Source organism: Myxocyprinus asiaticus, chromosome 43, assembly GCF_019703515.2.
Source record: "Myxocyprinus asiaticus isolate MX2 ecotype Aquarium Trade chromosome 43, UBuf_Myxa_2, whole genome shotgun sequence".
In the NCBI taxonomy this organism is placed as follows: Eukaryota; Metazoa; Chordata; class Actinopteri; order Cypriniformes; family Catostomidae; genus Myxocyprinus; species Myxocyprinus asiaticus.
In genome coordinates, this window is record NC_059386.1 from 6,487,672 (window position 1) to 6,506,542 (window position 18,871).

Genomic DNA, 18,871 nt, shown 5'->3' on the forward strand with positions numbered 1-18,871 from the left:
TGGTTGAGCGTTCCAATTTCTCCCATTCATTCGTAATAGATGTTAAATATTCTCTGCCATAACTCATAGAAGTGAAAGAAAAACACGACAAACGATATATTGTCCCCATTTTTTTAATCCCATTATCCAAAACAACTGCAGGAAAATAACTAAAATACAAAATAAAGGACACTTTCCTAAACAAGACTTAAGAACACAGCACAAAACCTACAGGTTTGATCAGAATGAAGCACGGAATAAGCCAAACTTTGAAACAAAACGCCTCGCTATTTACAAGGTTAGACACAAAGTTTCTCCAGAGGACCAAATAACTTTTTTTAATAGTTGTTTAAGGACAGGATTCCACACGCTGCCTCCGAGGAACAATGTCAAACACTCAAGCCAGCCTGCCGACCTAAAAGAGAAGATACACAAGATGAATTATTCCGATTTATAGACCAAGAAAACAGCACGTCCATGTTTGTTTAACTTCTTGAGCTGTCGATTTTAAACTAGGAAAATCACCATTAAATATTAAAGATCATATGTTTAACTTTTTAAGAAATCACACAACAGCTCATAAGCCAACAAAAGCTACAGCTCCACGTGGTTAGTCGACAATCTGATCATTAAGGAGCGAATCCAAATGTGTTTTATACTGAAAATTGAGGTAATTAACACAGCCAATCAGTTAACCTGTCTAATCCAGATTTTCAACAGCTTTTAATGGCTTCATAAACCCGCTATACATATGATCTTTAAAAACTACGTTTTAGGGAAAGACTTGGTGTACCCATTTGAAGTTCTCTAGGGGCTCTAAAGAAAAAGCAAGCATTATGAGTTTATGCAATTTACAATGGAGGTGACTGTTTTAAGGACAAAACCCCAAAAATAATTTCACTGAAGCTCCACAACTGAAATACAAGAGCACTAAAATTGAAAAAGAGAATACAACAAAGCAGTTATCAATCACTTTTAGGTTACATTAATAAATACCTGTAAAAAACACATTTTAAACTGTTAAAAGAGCCGACAACTTAAGCAAAATGGGGGAAATCTCCTTTTGTCTTTTTTGTTTTGTTTGTTTGTTTTACGCTGGTACAGGAAGTTGGAAGAGACCATACCACTGGACAGTGCTTTCTTGTGCATGCCGTGCTCTCTGCCCGCTATGTGCGACGCCCAGAGAATGTCGTGCTCGGGTGACACACGGCCTGCAATGAAGTCCCCGCTGGCAGGTACAAACAAGGTACAATAATCAGAATTAGGGAAAGAAAGGAAAATTAAGGAGAGGCGCCCTTACTCTGTACCCCTTAGCAGTACTTTACCTGTTAGCATTGCTATCAAGTCTCTATTTTATTCCAATATGATCACCTGTTAAAAGCAGGAGGAGGAAAAGGAAAACCTACAGAAAAACGTTTACGTTTTTCTGCCGTGCTAAAAAGGCAAAATGGCTACACAAACATTAGCCATTAAAGATCTATAGACATGTCTTCAACTGATGTACATTTATATTTTAGTGTCTATTGATCTTTAACATTAAGGTGTCGAGCCATAGGGTAGAAAACAAGTATTCTTACCCATTAATATGAACATTTTTAGTCACTTCATCAATACGGCTGGTAGCTGTTCTGATGGTTTCCGCCCTCCCGTGAGGCCTTGCCGTAACTGCTTTGTTGACCTAAAAAAAAAAGGTGCAACAATAAGATCAACACTGCATTTCACCAAGTGTTAGGCCTGAAACATACGGTACATAACTCTAATCAAGTCAGAATCAATTAGATCGCTAAACAAACGCAATGGAAGTACAGATTGCATTATCAGCATTGCCACATGAACGCATGTTAAGAATGTTCAACAGCACGATACTGCAGATATTGTTGGCTTTTGTATGACGAATTGCTTTTGTTCCTCATTTTGTAAGTCGCTTTGGATAAGTGTCTGCTAAATGTCAACTGAAACCACGTGTTTGCAATGCGGTGGCCAAGTGCTCGCATCTGCCTTCACACACTTGTGCAGAGTATGTTTCGGCCTTAACCCGTCTACAGTCAATTTTAGTTTTCGGGTCAACAACAGTCATGGTGGAGCAACAGTATGAAGGGATTCTTGATAAGAAAGTTAAACTTTACAGTAAAAAAAACAACATTGGTTTTAGTGGCACACATTTAGATGTAACCATCGCTTTGTTTCCACCACAGTAATGCAAGAATGCATCAAAGCAAGCACGTACAACGGGACTATCTGCATTTGCGCAGATTACGATTTACCCTTGGCTATTTGCTATGGCAAAAGAACAAGTAGGTAATGAAAATGTGTCTAGACGTACCATTGAAATCATCATAGCCTTGGCCGTATCCATAATTTTGATAGTTGTATCCTGAATAGTCATAGCTAGGGTATCCATTATAGCCCTGGTTGTATTCACTGCCATAGCCTCCATAGTTCTGGCCGTAGTAGTTGTCGTACCCTTGATTATAACTCTGTCCTGCTCAGAAACAGTTAAAGAATCTTTATTAGTTTCAAAACAACTAGATGTAGTCGCTATCAAGAGAGAGCAGTAATCTAAATTTACCTCCTCTTCCACGGCCTCCTCTTCCTCTTCCTCCTCCAAAGCCCCTGTCCCCTCTGTTTTGCTGCTGTCTGTAAACTTCTTTAGGCTGGGCAACTTTGATTTCACACTGAAAACAGAGGCAAACAACAATACTTACATGCAGGTATGGTTGATACATAGAATATTCACAATGATTTTGTTAGTGACAAAATTAAGCAACATTGTGCAGGGCTCAACGGTAAAGATTTTCTCAGATTTGTGCACTTTCCTATGGTGGTCGGCAAATATCGCAGAGGCCGATGAATCCTCCGATATTAGGAATTTTTTTAATTAATTATCGCACAGGTCGATAAATTTCCCCTTTGGCCGATTTGTTTCTTGAGGGTGCCGAAAATCGCCTGCTTGCATGTGAAGCGACTGAGACATGTAAACGACCAGTAAAGGTTCGTTTTGTTGTTACGTGCCAAAGTGTTACTACAATAATAGACCGGTGTGCAACACAGTGTCATTTAAACGGTTCACATATCAGAGCTGTGGCAGATGCATTTCAGCTCATAATGTTAAAGTGCTCGCCTGTTTCATTCTCCCTCTCTCTCCTCAACAGTTCCCTGTAACTTATAACTGCCTTTTCTAATGATAAAAACGCAAATATCTATCAAATTAATATTTACCGTCTGCAAATATGCGCATATCTCGTTTAAACAGATGTAATAAACAAACCTCACACAACTTCAACAGATCCAGCATCCTGTGGAACGCTCATAAATCTTCCTCTGAAGCACATATTCTAACAGTCTCTCCTCAACAGTTCCCTGTAACTTTTCTAATGATAGAAATATCAATAAAACTTCTATAATATACTGTCTGCAAATATGCAGATATCTCATTTAAAAAGATGATATTCACGAACCTCATGAAAATCCAGCATTTTATTCCCGTCGAGCCAGTTGAGTTGTCTAGAGCATACGCAGGCATACACCTTATGCTCACCTATCTTTCTTAGGATTTTGCATATGCCCACCTAAAATAAGTGATGATACGTATGGCCGCCAGTACAACGAGTAGACTTTTGACCTGGAACCTTTTCAAATAACAAATATTACCTCTAATATTAACTTCATAAATTCAGAGTATGCCCACCTCTTCAGACACTACTACACAACTGCGTCGAGTGCTCATCTAATATCTTCCACAGAAGCGCGTATTCCATCAGCCACAATCAAAAACATCAGGATCAAAAGTTCCTCTGATTCACAAATCATGACGGTCAGTCCATGACAATGCAAGCAGGCAAACAGGCCGTTTAAACTGTCAGGAGATCTGCACGAGCGGATGAGTGCAACTTCAAAGTAAAAGCACTTCACATGCGCTAAAAGTAAATGTCTTACTATGTACTGTATGTGCATTTGGTTTGATTCTGTATTTTTTTAGAAAATGTGATTGCTAACGTGGACATGCCATCCATGGTTGCTGGACTACTGTGTGTACTGTTATTTCCTACTTCCTACTATATTAAAGGTGCAATATGTAACATTTTTCATATAATATTCACCTTTTTTGCCAATGTGTGAACGGCTTGTAACGCAACTTAAAATATTTGCCCTTCCCGGACTTCCTAGGTTGCCTATTAAAGCCTGTAGACTGATTTTCATGTGAAGGGAGCGGGTCACTTTTGCCGGGAAAATCCACAGGATGTGACGATTATGCGCACTCCCGAGAGCCTTGCCTCAGACAGTAATAGCTTCTCTTCCGCTATTCAACAGCGTCAACAAACTGCAACACTAGGTAACGTTATCTTAGAGATGGAATCCAACAAACGTTATAAATATATGTGAAATACAGTGCCACAAGGATTGATCTGTGTAATTTTAGCTAACGCTGATAAATTGCAAGCTACCTTGCTTCGTAACTTCAAATAATTTCAACGATCTTCTCTTTATACTAAAAGTCAGGTATGCTGATTCACAGTAACTGACAATGTTCATCTGTAATTATTCAGCAAGGTAAACTACAATATCACATGAAATGAATGCTAGACAATGTTCAAGATAATGCAAAAAGACCCATTCATTAGTGTAACTTGGTTATACAGAAAATATATACATTCTATTGTTATAAAACAATAGCGCATCGATATATCAAAATGACAGTTGTGCCGGAATCACATCAATACTGAATTGTGTCAACATATTTATAATGTACAGTCTATTTTATAAACAGCTACTGTCATCAGCTACCAAATTTAGCTAACAGCTATTGATAAAGATGGCTAGCTAGCTAACGCAGACATAAGCTATCATATAAATGCAGTCAATGTATCATGCAAAGAAAAGTGATTACTTCAAAATACAGTCTCGCATAGTCAGACCTATATCCTCACTTTGTTTTAGCCCAGTTCCAGCACTGGAGAGTCAAATATAATATACAGTCTGTGTAATTTTAATTATGCTACCTCATCTGTGATCATAATGCCAGTGAATCACGTTCAGTCTCACTTCCCCATGGAGTCATGCTCGCTCGCGTCCCTATACAGTATGTGCACGATCACGAGCAACAGGCTGCAGTTCACTTAACGGCCACAGGTGTCATTAATAACAAGGGTTTCTGAATCTTACATACTGCACCTTTAACAATTTCATCATATGCAAATAAATTACTAAAATTTGATGACTAAAAAAAATCTTAAAAAAAAACTGCTATCTACCATTTAAATTTTATTTTATAACAAAGTTAAAGATTAGTGTGAAACTGAGTAAATATAGTGCTAAATAAGAGTTTATTCATTTTTTTTTAGCAATTTTATGTTTATGTTATTTACTATATTAAATTATGTGATATATCGGCCACTCTGCTATCTAGATATCGGCAATTAAATAACCCATATCGGTCGATCACTACTTTTAAAGCCATGTATTTCTGAAATAATATAAATAACAATCTGTAAATAATAAAGTGAGCTAAATTTGTCTGTGAAACTATACTTATGTTGGCTTGACAGCCTAAACCAAGACCAAAATGATCAATTGTAACTCCTCCTACAACTTTAAGGCTACATCCACCAAACTTGGCACAGATCATTAGATTGTTTTGTTTCGCCTTGCTATATCTTATCTAACTGATTGCAATAATGCTTTTTGCGCAGCAGACGATCAAAAATCTGGAAAAAAAACCCATAAACTTACATTGACAGAATGTTTAAAAGGGTCAACGGAATGCTTGAAACGTAAACAAGGCCAAGCCATTTCATGGCATTAGTTTACAATACAAAATCTATGCATCTATCTATCCATCTTAAGATTTTATCTGAAGGTTATCTATCTTTTTAAAACTTTCAGACAAAGGCTTTCTCTAGCCAACATCAAAGTTTGGCTTGACAATCTTTACCTATATAGTTAGATATTATGATAACGTCAACATACCTTTCCTGATCCAATTTGATGATATCTGTTCTCTAGAAGTTTCTGAACTGGCTCCTCTAAAACATATGTTATAAAGCAGAATCCGCGCCTCTCGTTGGTTTTGGTGTCAATGGGTAGCTCAATGTTCTCAATCTTCGGAAAGGAAAAAGACACAAGTAAACAAATCTGTTTGTATGAACTGATTAGGTGGTCCTACTTTGCATAATACAACTTACAAACAAGATTAAATAAAAAAATCATTCCCATCAGGGAGATCAATTCTTCTCAAAGTTACTCACATCACCATAAGCTCCAAAGTATTCCCGGACCTGTTCCTCAGAAATGTCTGGACTTAGACCACCGACAAAAACCTTCTTAGGGGGTTCCTTGCCCTGCATGGCTTTGGCTCTCTTGGGATCAATCAGTTTGCCATCCAGCTTGTGTTCCTTCAGCTCCAAAACCTAAACACACAAAGAACATGCTTTAAACATGTAGTCAAAGGTATGACTGCACTTTAATATAACCGTGAGAGAACATCTACCCTATCAACACTCTCAGCATCTCTGAAGAGCACAAATCCAAAGCCTCTGGAGCGTCCAGTCATGGGGTCTGTTTTAATAGTGCAGTCCAGGACTTCTCCAAACTTGGACAGATAGTCCATAAGGTCTTTCTTGCTGGTTTCCCAACTGAGTCCACCAATAAACATTTTCCTACACAAAAACAAACAGAAAATAAATCAGTGATTAATCAAAGCATCAATATGAATAGTAATACTACACATCTGCTATTGGTACATGCAAAGTACTTGTTGTAGATGTGAGGGAATTACAACCAACACACTAAACTCACGAGACATGTATTAAAACTTATTTTTTTTAAATGTATTAAATAATTTTAACAATGACCTACATTTATCTTAAGGCCACAAGATTTCAAGCTGCTAACATGCATACACAATGCAGGCAGGTTTTTAATGATGTTAACCCTTGTGCGACCTTCGGGAAATTTTGTCTTTTTCATTTTTTCGATCATTTTGTCTGTGTTAATGCCAACGACATACATTTTGCCAAAGGTGTGCATTTTTGGAGGTATTTTGATTTTTCAACCTATAATCTATAATACACAGTGTACACAAAGTAGTTACACTCAGGACCTTCAGGACAAAAATGTCCCCATTGAATTCTATGATATTATGCTTTCATTTCGGAGCCCTGGCTTCAAAACTTACATTTCTAATATTTTCCACCAGATGGCGCCATTTTTCTCATGTTTAGCCTATGGAGGAAATACATGCTTTTTTCCTATTTTCTGTTTGCTGTATTACAGAGCGCTGCAGGCCAATTAAATAAATGATGCAGCTAAAATTGTGTGGACGTGTTGGTATGGATATCAGAGTGTGTTTTGTATGTGTGTACGTGTAAAAAAACAACAGTGACATTATATAAACAAACAAACTGGCATTTAAAGGGTTAAAATCATGAAAATTCATGAATATTTGGTAGTAATGATCAGGACTGATGTTGGTTAAAAAATTAACTCATTGAAAGTGGAAAACAATATTAATATAAATATTTTGATGGCAAATTTTTGACGTGGACATTTTTGTCCTCGAAGGACCTCCGAGTAACTTTTTATTGACGCACAAGGGTTAAATAGGTGTCTGTTAAAAATGTGTACTTTAAAAGTGGTTAATTGGTTTAGAGGAGCATTCTGAATTATAATATAAAGTGAAATAAAGTGTAATTGTGTACGCATTTTCGTACCTCTTACATTATTTTATCGCAGTATTGGTATCGAATACTTTTACGGTGCTTTTTTTTTTTTGGTCTTTCCTTTTTGCAGCTCGACTGCTTCACTCGAATTTCACTTGAGCACAACAACTCGGATACTCTGCCTAAGACCTCATTTTGTGTTTCACGGAAGAATGGGGATGAGTAAATAACGACAAACGTTTAGTGTGTTGTGAGAAACATTCCTTTAAAATCAATGAAGCCGTGTGTACTGCAATCGCTCCGTTGACTGTAATGCGAGGCTGTGAAGGCCTCCCTCCTCAACACTCACCCGTCATCCTGCTGGTTTTTACTCGCGTTTATTTTGGATCCCTCTGGAAACTCGTCGGTGCTGAAGTCAGTCTGCTCTTCTATCTGCATGTTGGAGAATATGGGGTTTGATCCGATGTTAAAGGGTTGAAATACTGTATGACACCGGTTATAAAAGGTCGAAGACTTCCACACAGGAAAACTGCCGCGTTGGGTAAAATGGCGGACGGAGAGATCAGTGACGCAATCTGTCGTCAGCATGCAGAAAAGGGGAAGGGGCGGGGCTTATTTAAACGAATTCAAAAACATGATTAGCAAGGGAATGAAAGAATCTGAAATAAAATATATATTATATGTCACATATATATATATATAATTATAATCCCAAACTAGAAACTACAATGGCACATCAAACTACAGTAAATATGTTATAATGCATAATATTGCAGTTTACTTTTGAGTTTTTTGGTAATTCCTATTTAGATTCTCAAAAATACTGTAAATCAGCAATTTAAATACATAAATCCTCCAGCACATGTACAGTCAGCACTGGTGCTCTCCCCACTACTCTTCTACCTATACACAAATGACTGCACTGCCAAGGACCCCTCTGTCAAGCTCCTGAAGTTCGCAGATGACACTGCTGTCATCGGCCTCATCCGAGATGATGATGAGTCTGCATACAGAAGGGAGGTTGAACGGCTGGCTCACTGGTGCAGTCAAAACAACCTGGAGCAGAACACGCAGTGGAGATGATTGTTGACTTTAGGAGGAACACCCCAACATTGACCCCGCTCACCATTCTAAACAACACTGTGGTAGCAGTTGAGTCATTCAGGTTCCTGGGCACTACCATCTCACAGGACCTGAAGTGGGAGACCCACATTGACACCATTTTGGAAAAGGCCCAGCGGAGGTTGTGCTTCCTTTGCCAGTTGAGGAAGCTCAACCTGCCACAGGCGCTGCTGATACAGTTCTACTCAGCAGTCATTGAGTCTGTCCTCTGCACTTCTATAACTGTCTGGTTTGGTTCAGCTACCAAGTCAGACATCAGAAGACTTCAAAGGAGAGTTCAGACTGCTGAGAGGATTATTGGTGCTCCGCTACCCACCCTGCTAGAACTGTACACATCCAGAGTGACAAAAAGGGCTGGTAAAATCACTCTTGTTCCCATACACCCAGCACGCTTCCTCTTCGAACTGTTGCCCTCTGGCCGGCGCTGTAGAGCACTGAGTACCAGAACAGCCAGGCACAGGAACGTTTTTTTCCCTCAGGCCATCCACCTCATGAACAGTTAAAACTGCCCTCAAATACTTTCCTTTGGTCAATACAACCATGTGCAATATTCAGTCCATCCATTCTTACTTATATCCATATTTCATTTATATTCTTTAACATATCCTACCTCTTCTTCAATACATTACATCACCTGCACATAACTGTATATCTGTATATAAAATATTCTAACAAACAATATTGTATATTTCTCTTTTTTAATCTGTTATATCGTATTTTTTATTATTTTATTTTTTTATGTCACTATATGTATATATGTTTAAATGTATATGTTTGTATGTATGTATATACGTTGCATTCTCTTGCACTGGAAGCTTCTGTCACCATGACAAATTCCTTGTGTGTGTAAGCGTACTTGGCAATAAAGCTCATTCTGATTCTGATAAATACAGTACAGCCAGAGATTGTTTAGCAGAGATGGGCCACTTCTATTAAAATAAATGGGAGAAATTGGAAGGCTCAACCAAGGAGCCTTCCAACGTGCATGTAAAATTGCTAGAAATAGTATTTTAGCTTAGCGTAAAGCTGTCAGTTTACACAAGGTTTATTTCTATTTCTTCTGCTCCAAACTTACTTCAAACGTACTCCTCTGTCTGCTCGTATGAATGTAACACATCATAAGAAAGTGTTTCACCACTGTTCAAATGCACTTTGGATCGAATCATTTATATGTATAAATGTTTTCCAACTGAAAGGACTAAATATTAAATGAAACAAATGACCATAAAATGCAAAATAATCTCTTCAGTAATCAAAATACTTTTTGAATGTAACTGTATTATAAATACCAATGATTAAGATTGTAACTGTAGTGGAATACAGTTACTTATATTTTGTATTTTAATCCTGTTACATGTATTTCGTTACTCCCCAACCCTGTGAATAGTATACATACTTTGCAGTTTAAATAATACATTTTCCACATTACAGGAGTGTTTTTCAGTAAGGTAATATAGAAATGCAGGGAGAAATGTGCTTAATTGGCATGAAAATAATGTTACAACACAACAACTTAAAAAAAAAAAGTCTTCATTATCAATATATATATTCCAATAAAGGAATATTCCGGGTTCAATACAAATTAAGCTCAATCGACAGCATTTGTGGCATATATATATATATATATATATATATATATATATATATATATATATATATATATATATATAGACTCATCCCTCCTTTTCTTTAAAAAAATAAAAATAATCGAGCTTACATGAAGGCACTTACAATGGAATTGAATGGGACCAATTTTTGGAGGGTTTAAAGGCAGAAATGTGAAGCTAAGAATTTTATAAAAGCACTTACATTAATTATTATTTAAAACTTGTGTATCAGCTGAGCTGTAAAGTTGTTTACAATCATAATTTTTATGTTTAGTGTTGCGTCGCCATGGCAACACGTGTAAAATTGGATATAATGTTAGGTTAGTATACGATTTTATCACACTAAAATGCTAACAACTAACAATGTTAGCATAGCAATGCATAACGCGGCGATCCCATAGACATTCTTTTGGCGGTACACTGGGGAGGAGACAATAGGACGTTATTTTAATGGATGTCTATGGAGGAGATGCTTCAGTGTGCTGAATAAACTGCTTTTGTGAGAAATCAGCTCATCGCTTAATGAATTAAACGCCTGCCCGCTAATCTTCGACATGCTTCGACATGTTTCGACATGTGTGATGTTTACTATGATAAAATGTATGTTTTATAAGAGAAGACACAGAAAACAAGTAGGTGTCAGTTTACGGCTCTCCCTTTTCATTTGTTTGGTATCCGCAAATGGTGACTTACTGTCGTAACACACTAGTTGACCTCTCTCTCTCTCTCTCTCTCTCTCTCTCTCTCTCTCTCTCTCTCTCTCTCTCTCTCTCTCTCTCGCACACATAAAAAATTGTCAAAGATTCTGACATTAAAATTGGTATGATTTAATGGATTTTATTGGTATGGATAAAACTGAATGCAGCCTCACATTCATTTCCTCTCTTAACAGCCCTTCCCAGCCAGTGTTGCCAGATGTAAAAAAACAAAACAAAGAAAACATTTTTTTGTTTTGTTGTTGTTGCACAGAACCTTTCCTGTATGAGATGCTTTAAAACTGAATATGTGTTTGTAAATTGATTATATCTGTTTCAGTCAAACATTAGAGCCTTATGTTGTCCATTAACTGTTTACACTATTTCATTTAAATTTAGAGCTGTTCCATATGGAGTGATATAGCAGACACATTTAAATAACTATTGAAGTTGTAAAATAAACATGTAAACAATGAAATAGCATTTTCTAAATATAAATACAATACAATTATGACAGTTAAAGAAGCGGGTGATTTGGATGAGTATGATCTGGCAACCCTCTAACCGCCCCATGTGTTAGCTCGCCACTAGCCCGAATGCTGTTATTGATTCATTTGTCAAAATCTGAGCTGCTCATCTGACATAATTAAATAAAACAAGATTTCAACAGACATATAGATCGTTTGCCATTGATGAAAATGACATCGATTGCGATACCAGAAAATACTAGAGTCTTTCTGCTGGATATCGAAGGAACCACGACGCCCATCACGTTTGTTAAGGTAAGAGCCCATCACTGAATCAAAAGGAATGACATTGAAAATCAGATTCATGATTTAAGTGTGAGCGGAAAGCAGTACAAGAATTTTGCTCTTGCTCGCAGGACATCTTATTTCCATACATCAGAGAGAATCTGGAGGAGTATCTGTCTGCTCACTGGGAAGAGGATGAATGTAAACAAGATGTACATCTGCTCAAAAAACAGGTCAACATCTATCAAAACAAAAAATTATGTGCCAGACAACTATGCTGACGTAATCATCCAATAATATATTTAAATGTCATATAAGCCTTGGGTGTTAGTGTAAAAATATATTGTTCTGAATCTTTTTATACATGTTTTACAATGGTGTTTATGGGATAAAGCCACATTACGTTTTAGTCCATCTCGAGATATCTTAGCAAAAGAAAAACATTTTTTCTTTAGGGATGTAAAAGTCACTAACTAAAATTACCAAGGTACTTATGTGTGTGTTTTTTTGGACATTTAACAATGATTTGTGGACATGTAATATGCTAGTACTATGCTATTTTAAAGTACCTTGGAGTGCCATAATGTACCATGTTACGTGAATAATCATCCAAGACTGTGGTGTATGGATAGGTGACATGAAATACTTTCGAAAAGTTGACATGTCCTACGGTGACAGGCTGTACTTCATCTAAATCTATTTTAAGCAGCCTTTTGCTAATTCTTTTATTTTGAACGTGCATGCAGGTTTTATGAACTTGTATCAATTAAGAGGCTAAATTGTACTTAAATTAATTTGTCACACCACAGGACCATTCAAAATAGAGGTTGACCGACAGTGGATTTTGCCGAAATGGCAGATATCAGATGAATCGGCTGATAGCTTTTAAAATCTATTTATTGAATGTTAAAAAAATGTCCTTCCTTACTGGGACAAGTGCAGACATAGAGGCTACAAGAGTCCAAAATGAATAAAATCCCAGATGCAGTTTAATTTGCTGCCAAAATCCTAATAATAGCCATAAAACAAAAACAAAAATAAGATTTGGTCCACAATGCAGGAGAGTAAAGAAGCCCCAGGACTCTTATTTTGAAATGTCTGTGCTCCGAGCTCTCTCAAACAAATAAGGGAAACAAAATAGGCACTTTTACAATTATCTACAATGTATTACAATATAAACACTTTAAAGTAATCATTGTCATATAGGCTAATAAAAACTGTATGAGCAGTAATTCATCAATAGGTGATCAACAGTGATCCGATAATAAAAACAGACTTTTTCCGTTTTCTCTAGGCACATTGTCAGTTTAAACTTATGATTAACATTATTTACTTACCAACAACACCTCTTTGGAGTGCTTATTTTTATTACCTTATAATAAGGAATTATAAAAATAAAAAAAATCTGTAACTATTCGCTTTGATTTTTGCAGATAAACGATAGTTCCATAAAGCAACTATCGGCGCCGATATATCGGTAAAACCGATATATAGAAGAATGGTTAAGATAATTACCCAACCACAATATTACTTTATTATTATGCAAAATCAGATCTATTAAAGTCAACATGAAATGCCTATCGCCTATAATGCCTATATATTTTACTTCTGTAATCTGACATTCCAGTGAACAGGTATTTGATAAGAAAAATGCAGTGCGGGACTTTTTATCAGGACTATATTTTATGTATTTAGCGGGAATTGATTGGATTATGAAAAGTTGCCGTTTCATACCGGAATGGAGCTAGGTGGGGTTTTGGGAGGAAAAAAAGCAGAGCAAGTTATTACATTTTGATTAGGGATGTCCTGATGACAATTTTTAGAGAACAAGTACAAGTACAGATACTTCTTTTTCAGGACTCGCCGATACCGATACCCGTTTTATTTTTGTTTGTTGTTTTTTCTGAATTCCATATCAAAAGTTTATTTCAACTTTATCATCAAAATTGTGTCTAAATAAACCAATTAAATCTTTAATCAAATGAAAATAGAACAATAAATTTTTTACATATTATTGTATTATTTTTATCAAATGAAGTGTTTTTATACAGAATCTCACAGCACAATCCACAATACAACATTGGAGTTGTTTTTGTGAAATAAAGTGTTGCATAACAGAGCATCACAGATGTGTAATATTGCTTACATATAATACAATTACTATTTATTAGTAGTAGTAGTAGTAGAAGTATTACATAACTACACAGTAGTGACATATTTCTGTCATACTTTTTTCCATTTTAATTTAGTTTTTATTTTGGCGGAAACTTTTATTTTGGAGTGAAGTCTTTCAGTTTCTGTGTTTTTAACAGTAGCTTCTCACCACTGGAAAAGCAGGTCGCTACGTGAGATACCCTGTGTTCCAACTGGGAAAAATCAGCCTCCAAAGGGCACTTTTAAGGCAGAACAATCATGATAGTATTGCTATAAGTTCGCTTCAAACAGAATTTCCAATAAAAGTGATTTAAAGGAATATTTCACCCAAAAATGTAAATCTTCTCATGATTTACTTACATTTAAGCCATCCCAGATGTGTATGAATTTTCCTCTTCAGCAGAACCGAAGTGAAGATTTTTATAAGCACATTTCAGCTCTGTAGGGCCATACAGTGCAAGTAAACAGGTGCCATTAGACTGTTGGCTGTTTGACGGTTCAAAGGTCATATTTAGGCAGCATAAAAGTAATCCACATGACTCCATTCGATCAATTAATGTCTTCTGAAGCAAATCAATAGGTTTGATAAAAAATAAATTGATAATTAAAACTTTATTAACTTTAAAAAATCGCTTCCTGCCAGCAGTCGACACATCAGTGATGTAAGCACAATGGCGCATTCATGCGAAAAGTCGGAAGCGCACACTTTGTATACAACAGAGGAACGAATGTCACACGAGAGTTAGTTCATTTCAAACAGATATACAGCACTGAGGGGGAAGCAATGATTTAAAATTAAAAACGTTTTAATTATTGATTTGTTTCTTACACCAACCTATCGATTTGCTTCAGAAGACATGACTGGAGTCGTGTGGATTACTTTTATGCTGCCTAAATATGCCTTTTGGACTGTCAAATAGCCAGCAGTCTAATGGCACCTGTTTACTTGCATTGTATGGACAAAAAGAGCAGAAATGTGTTTATAAAAATCTTCACTTCAGTTCTGCTGAAGAAGGAAAGTCATACACATCTGGGATGGCTTAAAGGTTAATCAATCATGAGAGAATTTTCATTTTTGGGTGAACTATTCCTTTAAAATGTGAGCTCCAAATTAACTTTATTTTAGAGGCCCACACCTTTCAGCCCTCCAAAGCTTTCACAGTGGATGGTAAAGTCTTCGAAGAGAATAGTGCCTATGGAGGATCACTTCTGAATGGATTGTCCACCAAATGTATTATTAAACCGCACAAGGCTGCTATTTAATTAAATAAAGATGTAGTCTGTATGTGTTGCGTGCTCCAAAGTGAATTAGCACTCTGTTCGCTGTCATCTGATACAAACAGAGCACGCAATGCTCATGATTGTGTTTTCCGTGTATGAGCAGTTGGTGTCGGCACAACAATGGCTCCAAACATTCACTTTGAAGCGCGCAGCACATGCAAACTCTATATGTATCTCATTAAATTGCAGCCTTTGTGGTTTAATAGTCACACTAGGACATAACGTAATTTTAATTTGCGTGCTGAATGTCAACAGAATGACATTTGTATGTCAGAGGGTATCGGCTTTTGGTATCTGAGCATTTTTACAAATCGGAGCATTCCGATACCAGTATCGGTAATGGGACATCCCTTATTTTAAAAATAATTGTTTTTTCTTTGGAATAACACAAATCAATGAATTTCCCACAACAAGACAGCAAGAAAGTAATTTCACGAAATGGTTTCCCCACAACGAAAATACACCTGCAGTGACAGAACTGGAATCTTCAAACTGAAAGAAGTGTCTCTATTTTTAGGCTGAAGAAGACGTGAGGCAACATAAAGCATGTGCGGTCCATGCAGTTGATCAGACAGTACACACAGATGAGGAGAAGGCCATTCGTGAGGTTGTGGAGAATGTGCTCTGGCAGATGGATGCGGACCGGAAATCCACTGCACTTAAGCAGCTGCAGGGCCACATGTGGAGAGCCGCCTATCTGACAGGCAGAATCAAAGGCGAGTAAGTAACCACATCTATTCTAATGCATACCCCCTCATGTGTCTGACTGAATAATGAGGGAATCTTGACAATGGATTAATGACTGCTGATTGAATGTGGCACTAATCATGCAGTTTGAGCATTATTCAGTGGCTAGGTTATGATGATTATTGGTTTGCTTTTATTTTTTTCTAACAGGGTGTACCAGGATGTGGCTCCAGCCATCAGAAGTTGGAGACATCATGGTCTGAAGGTCTACATCTATTCCTCAGGAAGTGTGGAAGCACAGAAACTGCTGTTTGGCTATTCTGTTGAAGGTGATCTGTTAGATGTAAGAAAAACATTTGCTTGATAAAGATTTATAACATTTATGTGTTGATGAAGTTTGGTAAGTGTTGAACTTCTATTTAAATGTCTCTCTCAGCTGTTTAATGGTCACTTTGATACCAACATTGGTGCAAAAGTAGAAAGTAAAAGCTATGAGCGCATCGCAGAGAGGATCGGCTGCCAACCAGAAGAAATCATGTTCTTAACCGATGTCACACGAGGTGGGTACACACTAATTCCTTGAATATGATTAGAATTATTTACATACTATTTTAAAGGTAATGTGTGAAATTAATATAGTTAGCGTCTCCTTTACAGAGGCGAAGGCAGCAGAGGATGCTGGGGTAAATGTGGCCATTGTAGTAAGACCTGGTAACATGGAGTTAACTGAAGAGGAAAGGAGCCATTATACAATCATCTCATCTTTCAGCCAATTAGAACTGATTGGGAGTGTTTGACAGCAAAAAACTGGGCTTATGACATTGGATTGTTGGGGGAAATGTATTTTAGGTGGAAAAATCCAATTGTTATCATGTGTTGCTATTCTACTGGAGCTGAGGTTCCCAGGTGCTTGTTTTGTGCACTTAAAACCCATCTTTGAATTATAACACACCTACATTCTTAATGTTTATGCAGCGTTAATGTGTAGCATATGACATACTAATGTAAGGAAACTTGCATTACAACAGAGCCCCTTAGAGGACATGGGAATTTATTTTCTGAAATTGTTTTGTGTTCCCTCACAATAAATTTGATCCATCCCTAATGATAATTTAATAAAAGTTTAATTGCATAGTTGAAGGTATTTGTAGTAAAACCATAGCAGCCACAAAATGTACTATTGTTTTACTAAAGTAACTATTGTTTTTGTAGTTAAACAATAACCATGAAATGTACCATGGTTTTGACCACATTAACAATATTTTCAACATTATTGCTTCAGTTTTACCATAAATATAATCCCAATAAAGGGGGAAAAAATCATAATTCTGTCAAAAACAGGGATATTTTTACTGTAGTAACACCATGGTTAATTTGTGGTACATGTGCCAACAAAAAATGTTTACATAGTTACTGCAGGTTGACAATAGTGCAACCATGGTTACCGCAGTAGTTGAATTATATTTACTGTAGTAAAATCACTGTACATTTTGTGGTTACTATGGTTCTACTACAAATACCATAGTTGAACTACAGTTACTGTAGTAAAATCACTGTAAATGTTGTTTATTATGGTTTTACTGCAAATACCATAGTTAAACTATACAGAAGTTATTGTAGTAAAATCACTGTACATATTTTGGTTACTATGGTTTTACTACAAATACTATTGTTGAACTATAGTTCCTGTAGTAAAACCATGGTAAAGTTTGGGATTACTATGGTTTTACTACAAATACAATAGTTGAAGTACAGTTAATGTGGTAAAATCACTGTAAATTTTGTTTACTATGGTTTTACTACAAATACCATAGTTGAACTATAATTACTGTAGTAAAATCACTATAAATCTTGTTTACTATGGTTTTACTACAAATACCATAGTTGAACTATAGTTGATGTAGTAAAATCACAGTAAATTTTGTTTACTATGGTTTTACTACAAATACCATAGTTGAACTATAATTACTATAGTAAAATCACTATAAATCTTGTGTTTACTATGGTTTTACTACAGATACCATAGTTGAACCATAGTTACTGTAGTAAAACCATGGTTCATTTTCGTAAGGGATGGATAAAGGGATTGTGGGGGAACTTAAAACTATTTCAGAAAATAAATTCCCTCCTTGTACTCTAAGGGGCTCCGAACATTTTAAGTGCAGTGTTAGTTTTGAATAAAAGTAATTGTACTTGACTACCTAGACATAGATTTTTTTTTGTCATTGTACCTCATGTCAAGTGTTGATATGTCTTGTAAAACTCAGTAGTAAATGTTGTTGTAAAATTTAATTCCAAATGGATACCTCTAACCAATGACATTTAGATACACCTGCACCCCAAAACAGTGAAATCACTCTCATTGAATGTTTGTTTTAGTAACAAAAATACAAAATTAAGACCAATGTTAGAGATGTATTACAAGATTTAACATCAAGCTGTTTGATTTAAGTATAAAATGCTGCATAAACTACTTTAAGATTATGGAGGATGTTATCAATATGAAAAAACAAAAAAAAAACATGAAAATAGATTCCATCTCACTTAGTTTTTTCTTTTTTCACATTAAAGGAATAGTTCTCCCAAAAGTCACTTCAGGGTAAACTGTTCCTTTAATTGCAGTGTGTAAAGTTTAATAGTGTCTCCACACTGTCCTGCATCATTTGTAATCAAAAAGGCATATTTTAAATCTTAACTGTCAACATCTTTGAAGGATTCTCTTGCCAAAAGTGATGCTATATCTTCTCATGTTGAAAGTGTCCTTGTTGTTTCACTCATTTGACATATAAACACAGAACACATCACAGTAACTCTTTGTGCATTTCATTAGTTTGTTGCTTTACTCAAAAAGAACATATTAATCTAGAGAGATTACATTCAGTAATACATGCATGACTGATACATTGCAAACACTGTAAGTACTGGGCTCAGCAGAT

General features: G+C 36.2%; 2 protein-coding genes across 5 annotated transcripts; one reads left to right on the forward strand and one right to left on the reverse strand.

Annotated features, from left to right (window-relative positions):
* Window positions 1-97: 97 nt before the first annotated feature.
* On the reverse strand, window positions 98-8,206 carry LOC127434050 (heterogeneous nuclear ribonucleoprotein D-like). 3 transcript variants are annotated; one of them, XR_007895972.1, is made up of 9 exons: window positions 7,987-8,206; window positions 6,467-6,635; window positions 6,225-6,386; window positions 5,947-6,078; window positions 2,549-2,654; window positions 2,303-2,461; window positions 1,557-1,657; window positions 1,104-1,207; window positions 98-394 (listed from the first exon to the last, which is right to left on the reverse strand). XR_007895972.1 is itself a non-coding variant. In XM_051686499.1 (8 exons), the coding sequence occupies exons 1-7, from the start codon at window positions 8,073-8,075 to the stop codon at window positions 1,587-1,589; spliced, it is 888 nt and encodes a 295-aa protein (XP_051542459.1). In that variant the 5' UTR covers window positions 8,076-8,206; the 3' UTR covers window positions 98-1,207; window positions 1,557-1,586. The 3 variants fall into 3 exon arrangements, 2 of the variants coding, with proteins under 2 accessions (XP_051542459.1, XP_051542458.1); XM_051686499.1 differs by having other exon boundaries at window positions 98-1,207; XM_051686498.1 differs by lacking the exon at window positions 1,104-1,207 and having other exon boundaries at window positions 7,987-8,205.
* LOC127434054 (enolase-phosphatase E1-like) lies at window positions 1,127-18,734 on the forward strand. 2 transcript variants are annotated; one of them, XM_051686504.1, is made up of 6 exons: window positions 1,127-1,225; window positions 11,945-12,046; window positions 15,766-15,968; window positions 16,146-16,278; window positions 16,372-16,495; window positions 16,593-17,450. In XM_051686504.1, the coding sequence occupies exons 1-6, from the start codon at window positions 1,127-1,129 to the stop codon at window positions 16,730-16,732; spliced, it is 801 nt and encodes a 266-aa protein (XP_051542464.1). In that variant the 3' UTR covers window positions 16,733-17,450. The 2 variants fall into 2 exon arrangements, with proteins under 2 accessions (XP_051542464.1, XP_051542463.1); XM_051686503.1 differs by lacking the exon at window positions 1,127-1,225 and adding an exon at window positions 11,595-11,843 and having other exon boundaries at window positions 16,593-18,734.
* The last annotated feature ends 137 nt before the right edge of the window (window positions 18,735-18,871 follow it).

What these genes read in the sequence shown, in the direction of transcription:
- LOC127434054 (XM_051686504.1), top strand. Translation starts at nt 1,127, where the DNA reads ATGCCGTGCTCTCTGCCCGCTATGTGCGACGCCCAGAGAATGTCGTGC. An exon ending in TACATCTGCTCAAAAAACAG is followed by an intron (nt 12,047 to 15,765) that starts GTCAACATCTAT and finishes CTCTATTTTTAG; the next exon opens with GCTGAAGAAGACGTGAGGCA. An exon ending in CTTAACCGATGTCACACGAG is followed by an intron (nt 16,496 to 16,592) that starts GTGGGTACACAC and finishes TCTCCTTTACAG; the next exon opens with AGGCGAAGGCAGCAGAGGAT.
- LOC127434050 (XM_051686499.1), bottom strand. Translation starts at nt 8,075, where the DNA reads ATGCAGATAGAAGAGCAGACTGACTTCAGCACCGACGAGTTTCCAGAG. An exon ending in ATGCTGAGAGTGTTGATAGG is followed by an intron (nt 6,387 to 6,466) that starts GTAGATGTTCTC and finishes TTGTGTGTTTAG; the next exon opens with GTTTTGGAGCTGAAGGAACA. An exon ending in AGGCTATGATGATTTCAATG is followed by an intron (nt 1,658 to 2,302) that starts GTACGTCTAGAC and finishes TTTTTTTTTTAG; the next exon opens with GTCAACAAAGCAGTTACGGC.